Source organism: Alligator sinensis, unplaced genomic scaffold, assembly GCF_000455745.1.
Source record: "Alligator sinensis unplaced genomic scaffold, ASM45574v1 scaffold777_1, whole genome shotgun sequence".
In the NCBI taxonomy this organism is placed as follows: Eukaryota; Metazoa; Chordata; order Crocodylia; family Alligatoridae; genus Alligator; species Alligator sinensis.
In genome coordinates this window covers 4,204,735-4,212,058 of record NW_005841882.1, presented here as the reverse complement: position 1 = coordinate 4,212,058, position 7,324 = coordinate 4,204,735, and the positions used below count along the sequence as shown (strand labels likewise).

Below are 7,324 nucleotides of genomic sequence, written 5' to 3'. Positions count from 1 at the left end.
CGGCAGGAATAATCCTTTGACTGGTACAGCTGCATCAGTAGTATGGGTCCAGACACCTAAGTGCTGCCATCACGCATAAAGCAGATGCAGCCCTTGTCACGAGAGACAGCCTGAGTCTAGTTAGGCTTCTGGGAACATTTAGTTCACATGGGACAATCACAGAGTTTTTTTACCCATGTATTAGCACTGTCACTGCTGTGCTAACACTAGCTCATCATATTAGCAGTCACTCCTAGCCTGGTAGTTTATTTGTCTAGTAAATAATAGATACCTGTAGCCTATAGAAGAAGTGTCTCTGTTTCCCCCAAAGGGATTGTTGTAGAAAAGTTATTTTCTCACTTCATCAGCTCCTTGTTTATGTATGCTTACTGCCCCAAGATGTTAAATCAGCATGAAGACAGACCAGCCTCATCTGGTCTCCTCCCAGACCTCTGTGCACCCCTATTTTGAAATCTAAAAGGTAGGAATTAAAGAAGTACAGTATGCACAACTCCTCACTGCACTGATTGTAACTCTGCCCCTGGCTCTCACAAGAACAAACATGTTTCTAGCCAGGGTTACCTAATGACATTTCTGGGCAGTGAATCTTCCTTGTTCCAGAGCAATGGTAGGAGCAAATCTTCCATCTCACTCTCATGGCAGTGTGATCTTTTGTGGTCTCATTAGCCAACTCCCCCTGCCCCCTACATGACATGTTGGAATGTGTATTAAAGGAGAGGACTGAGTGCTTCTTTAGTCTTAAAAGCTGACTATTTCTTTCCAGATTGTTTATGCAATTTTTCACCTTAGTATGTGATTCTTGGGTGAAATTCTGGCTTCATCAAACTCCCATTGACTTCAGCTGAAAGAAGGTTTCACCCATTATTTAGCTCCTAGACTTTCCCCCTGCCAGGCTGCTCGGTTCTGAGACTCCATTTTTCTTGTGCCTTGCACTTTGAACACATGACACAAACTTAGTGTAAAATAATTACACAAAACTCAAAGCAATGGGGAATCAGCCCCCTTGAGAACTCCTGTTTCAAGCTCACTGAAATAAACCTTTGTTCATCTGTCCACTTGTCACTTTTATTCTGAAAATACTCTAGGAAAGCAAATGCTCCTACTGCATTTCAAGAAAGAACACACAAAACTCCAGTAGGCTGTTATATTTAATTGAAATCCTATACAGTTGCAAAAGGTCAAGCATGCAATGTACCATACAAAATGGGTTCAAAAGGCTTATTTCCTATGAATTGTCCAAATACATTTTTCTATAAAGCAGTTTCTTGGTCACACAAAATATAAACAAGGGAAGTCTCACAGAGAGCACCCTACTCAGATTATTATCTCCAGAAATAAAATACATAATCAGAATGACTGCTTGACCACTGGCAGCTACTTTCCCAGTCTCCAGTTTTCTGTCAGGTAATCAAATTGCCAGGTGAGAGCATTTAACCCGGCAGCATCATCAATTATGGCACAACTTCATATCATCTGCTTGTAAATTCCTTGAGAACTGGAGTTTGTCTAGCAAGAATGTCTTGACTCATTCCCCAAAGGCAGGGTAAGAAAATGACATCTCCACCAAGGGGGTAATCAGACTTTTATCACTAGTCTTTCCAGCTGTAGAGCAGGTTATATACACTTCCATTATCAGCTCATAAAACTGGCAGTATAGCAGACAGTGTAACCATTACAAAACTAACCTGCCATGTAGAGTTAAAAATGCCTCTATATACAGCAGCTCTTGGTTAATACTACTAGAAGTGATATTAGAGACTACATCTCTTTTTACTTTCACTAGACAGTTCTATGCTGTAACATCTTCAGTATGACAAGAGTGCTTTAAATATAGGATCTGGACAGAAGAGAGAGAAAGATATATATATAGTTGTTACAAAACAAACATAATACTAGACTGTTTCTCATGTAGGAAGCTTGTTCTCTTAGTACTGGCACATGTAACTAAGCAGGACCTTTACTAAGCACAAACAAGATACATACCAGTCTTTGTTCATCCAGAGTTGGAATAAAGATGTTCTCACACAGTTTCCCATTTTGCTAATTCTTAATTACTTTTCATGTTCTAGTCATACATCTGATAATGCTGCTTTGATTTATTTTCCTCTCCCTCCCTTCTCATATTACGGTCAGATTTCCATCTGCTGCTATGTCCTGAAAGTCTGACCAAATCGAGCCTATAATTAACATAACTGGTTTGGGGCCCGGACCTACCAGCTGATATTCTATCTCTCAGCAGGAGGAAGAGCCTGTTCATGCTCTATTTTCAGTGCACAATAAGGAGGATTAGTACTATTTCCATTGGCTACCCTGCCTAAATCAGTGCATGCATGTTTCCTCAAGCAGCAGCAAACTGGGATGTGTTGGTGGAGACAATGGATGTAAAGACAAAACCCTAGACACTTTCCATCTTTTCATGGAACACCAAGTTGCTGTGGCCAACAACAACAAGTAACTGGCCCTCAGAGTTAGCTTTGCTGGGTAAGCACTGAGAAGACGTGTTAAAATTGTACTGCTACATGCAAATGGGGTAATGCCTAAAGAAAACGTGAAGAAAACTTGAAGTCTTACTCAGATGGAAAGATAAAAATAGAAGGCTGTGCCTCTACTTAGTTACAGACAAATTACATCCTAATAAGGAATTTTAGGGAAATACCAGGTTTCCTCTACATACGCATTTTTCATTGAGATAGGTTCAGTGCTATGGTTTTATGGACTGCTTGCTGCCAACATTGTGAGTTGAGAGAAGATTAGTGCAAGAGGTTTTATGGTGAAGATTTATGTGAGATGCATAAAAAGAAAGGAGCTGCATCAGCAGACAGGGAGTGTACATCCTGCTGTGTTTCATGCAGGAAGTGCTAAAGTAGTTGTCCTGGGCCATACAATATGTAATGAGATACAGCAACAATTTTGCTTGTTCTTTAGTCAATACACATCACTAAAACAGCACTCGAAGGCAGTCCCATCATTTTGTAAAAATGTCTTTATCAAATTCCAGAAATCACCTAACAGAAGCTCCCAGTATCAGTGCCATCCTGCTTCCCACCTGCATGGAAAAATCTGCCAAGTCTGGACAAAGAAAACTCCTTTGAGCATTGCCTCCTCGTGTTTTCTCTAGGTTATTACATGGCAAGATGAAGTTCACCTTCTCATTTCTTTCAGGTAATGCCCACCACAACACCAAACTGCATTTGGAGAAGTTCCACCATGATGAAGTGCCATACTGGGTCAGACTAATGGTCCATCTAGTCCAGTATCGCACCTCTGACAGGGGCATGCAGTAAATGCTTTAGAGGTAGACTGTATGTACGTGCATGTCTAGTGTAATCCATACCCCTCCCTAGCATCAACCAGCATTGGTTTAGAGATGTCAGAGGATATAACTCAATGATCTGGCCCTCCATTACTTCATCTACTTCCTTGTAGAACCTGGCAGTACTATCTGCCATATCTTGCTTCACCACTGGCTGAACCTAGCAACCCCATTCCATGTCAAGGCAGTTCTGTAGTGCAGGGAAAACCTGCTGAAAAGTCAATGTGTATCCAGAGATTCCTAGTAAGGTTTGAGCCAGATTATGGCGGAGCCTGGAAACTGTGTGCACCTCTGCTCCCTGCCCCTGGCTATCCCTGTCCTCCCCTTTCCCCAAACATGGAGTGGCAGACCCATTAGTCACCAACCATGACTACAAGGACTGCTAAGAGGGAGAAACAAGTACCTTTCCATGAATTTAACTGCCCCTCCGCCACCTTCTTCCATCCCCAGTACAGCAAGGAGAGTTCCTAAAACTATCAAACTCAAGCCTCTATCCTTAACACTAGTTTCTTCATTACAGATGTCAGCGTGCTAGGAGTGCATTGATCTCCCTTGGCCCCAAAAACCCTTCCCAAAGCAAGATGCTGATAAGCCTGTCACTTTTGCAAAGCAATTACATTCCACTGTCTTCTTTAGGCTACTGTCAGAACAGCAGAAAGCCTTGGAAAAACTCCTGCTGCCAGGGTCAGGCTCTTACTTCGTGGATAAGGGAGAACTCAGCGCACAAATGAATTTTAAGAATCGCAGCAGCGACAGTTTAATGTGACAGCTTTTGCAGCCAAATTACACATTGGGTTTTCTTTTTTCATTGAACCTGGAAATATTAGCCATCATTTTCTGACAGCTAACCTAAAGTTGGAAAAAGGGGGAATTCTGATGTCTGGGGAATTACTTTAAAGCTGCTGTTTTCCTAGGCTCTTTCACACAAACTTTTACCACTAGGTAACACAATTCTGTCACATTCAGCAGCATGCAAACACCAGACACAACAAGCATGAAAATGGTAAACATGGTTTTCTCAGTGGGTCGAGAGACAAAGCAATCCACTGTGTTTGGGCAGGGCCAAGCACTACATTTCAGTAAGCGTGGCATTTGGTACCCATCATACATAAAGTAAAATGCATACATAAAGATGGCTTCAAAGAGGACTCTGAAGAAGATGCTGCTGGTGTATGTCCACCACAAGGGCCCCTGAATATGAAACCTTGTTCTTTTCAGCTCTTCAATATCAAACTTCTCCCCGTTTCTTAACTGCTTCTTCTTCTCATGGCGTCTGTAGGCAACATGCATTGCCACCAAAAGTGCAGGAGTTGAAACAAAGATCAGCTGAAGGGCCCAGAGTCTGATGTGGGAGATGGGGAAAAAGTGGTCATAGCAAACATTTTTGCATCCAGGCTGCAGAGTGTTGCAGATAAAATCTTGCTGTTCATCACCCCAGACCTTCTCGGCAGCCACTACAAGGATCATGATACGAAAAACGAAAAGGACAGTGAGCCAGATCTTTCCGATACTGGTGGAGTGTTTATTCACACCTCCCAACACGGCATGCAGCGATCCCCAGTCCATCTTTGCTTCTGTCTCCTTGGACCTAAGAAAGCAAGAGAAATGCATCAAATCATTTTTCAAGAGCTAAAAACCCAAAGATCATAACTTCTTTGAAGTAGGAGGTTTACTAGCATCTGCCAAAGTAAGCAAACAGGTAAATGCAAGTTATTTTAATTCCCTTTCTCCATATTGTTAAAAGAACACGAATCAAACATTTTATTGAATTCACACATTCTCATCACTTATGCTGGTGCCAGTAGAATCTGATACATTTCTTTACGAGTTAAGATCAAAGAGAGAACCCTCTCTCTCTCCCCCATAGTCTCTTCCCTTTCTCTTACCCTTTGCACTCTGGGAGGAGCCCACAATTGTTTGCTTTTCTCTCTCCAACCTTCCCACAGAGCCAGGGAAGAGATAAGAGAACCTGGCAGGACCCCTCCAGGATTTACAGTACTTTTCTGTATTACTGGAAGGACAGGGGAATCATAAGGCTGACCCAATCCCTACCCATCCACACTGCCTCCATCCACAGTGGAGAAACATATTCTAGGAGCAAAATGCTTATGATAAATTAATTCTCATTAATGAGTTAATGTTCACATTGTATATATGCTATTAGTCTTTGGAGCTAATACCCCAGGGAGATAAACTGGAGTAGGTCAAAGCCTCAACAGTGATTGTTCCAGCAGATGCAGCAACTGGTACTCTTCTTTCCATTTGGAAGGTTTTCTTCTTTACAACTAGGATAGAAACTTTTATTTATCTAGGATAGATGCTTAAGTTCTTCTGAAACCGATATTCAGCTGCAAGACCCCACTCGTTTACTGAATAGAGTTGTTCAAAATTATTGAGGAACAAGACAAAGTACTGGAAACTACAGTGAACTCCTGGAAGGGCTGGTTCATCATCCTTTAAAAATAATGCTAAGCCTTGCTGTGTGGGAGACCCAAGCAGGCCATGGATAAAAGCTTGTTGGAACATGCTGTTGCTTCTCCTTCCTTCATAACATCATATCCTATAGCACCCAGCAATTACTGAGCTTCTTTTCCCCCAAGGTGGTTATCTGTCCACTACATGCAAGTTGACTGTGCTGAAGGATGATGTTGCAATACTGTGGTCTCCTGAACATGTTATAACATGGTCTAGTGAGGTCTACACAGGCAACACTAAGCAGGATTACAATTAGAGCTAACTGGGATTTTTTTTTATGAATTTCTTTTTAACAAAAGATGCCAGTATTTAATACTAAAACTTTAGCAAGTAAGGGATCATTTTCAATAAATGTCCTCATTTAAATTCTGAACCCTTCTGAAGTTGTGAAAACTCACTTTTCCAAAACAAAGTTTTCGTATTTTGGTTTGAAATATAACTTTTTAAAATTTAATAATTTCTACTAAAAACAATTACAGAAAAATATTATAATCCAAGGGAAACATTTCAACCAACCCACACTGAAAGTTTTTTAGATTTTTTAGAGCAGGGGGTTGTTTTGTTTTATTTTTTCAGGTTTTGACTTTTCGTCACAATCGGGGCTGGGAAAAACTTTCCAAATCCCAGATTCTTGCACGATGGTAAAAGAGTTTCCTAACCTAGTTACAACATAACCAGAGAATTAGCATGTTCTAACACAAACCTCTGAGATGGTCGATTTGCCTGTATAGATAGGCCCTAAAGCAAAGGGAGAGGTCAGAGATATTTGGCTTTGATGAGGGAAGTTGAAATTGGATAAGTGGGGAAAGGCAGCTTTAAAAGGTGACTGAAATTCCTTAGCCCCCTTCTGTTCTCCCACTGAAGAAATGAATAATAGTTTACAGTGTTTGCTGAGTTGGTCTAATCTCTTGTCCATGCCCAGATATCTTTCTGTTTCTATTAAGAATCTACTATCTAATTATACTTGTGTTGTATAATAGTCTAACAATTAAAAAAAACCCTTTAAAAATGGACTAAACACAACTGACCAAAAGTAGGAAAAATATTGGATGTTCTATCACAAAACCAATTTAAAATCTGCCAGCATGTTATGCAACCTGAACACATTATACCTATGAATTCACTTGCACTTTCCCCCTGCCCCTCATCCACCACTACAGAAATATCTAAACACATTGTGAGACATGGCAACATCTGCCCTGGATATTTACATTGTCACCATCTTCCCATAAAGGATGAGAAATTGTCTGAAGATACCGTTTTATGGGCTAAATATAGGCTGTGATTTTGTGTAAAAACCACTGAATATTCTTCTGCCTGTGCCCAGCTGAACTCAGTAGTGGAACTCATGTTGACCTAAGTGACAAGTCAAACCAACATGAACTAGAAACTTTTGACACTGCAAAAACTGGAATGGATTAAAACTTGTGTATTTCATTTAAATACTGGCCACAAAGGCAGACTGCCATTGATCTGGAGAGAAACATGATGTAAGTTAGCTCTCTGCAGAGATTATGTTCCTCACCCTGAAGGAAA

The 7,324-nt window shown here is 40.8% G+C and overlaps 1 protein-coding gene across 1 annotated transcript in view; it reads right to left on the bottom strand.

Moving 5' to 3' along the window:
• Nucleotides 1-1,130: 1,130 nt before the first annotated feature.
• Nucleotides 1,131-7,324, bottom strand: part of LOC102386317 (gap junction beta-6 protein-like) — a 7,378-nt gene continuing 1,184 nt past the window's right edge. Inside the window, exon 2 of the mRNA XM_006017638.3 lies at nucleotides 1,131-4,901. Within this exon, the coding sequence (XP_006017700.1) occupies nucleotides 4,202-4,879 (678 nt within the window). The 5' untranslated portion in view covers nucleotides 4,880-4,901 and the 3' untranslated portion in view covers nucleotides 1,131-4,201. The remainder of the gene's footprint in view (nucleotides 4,902-7,324) is intronic.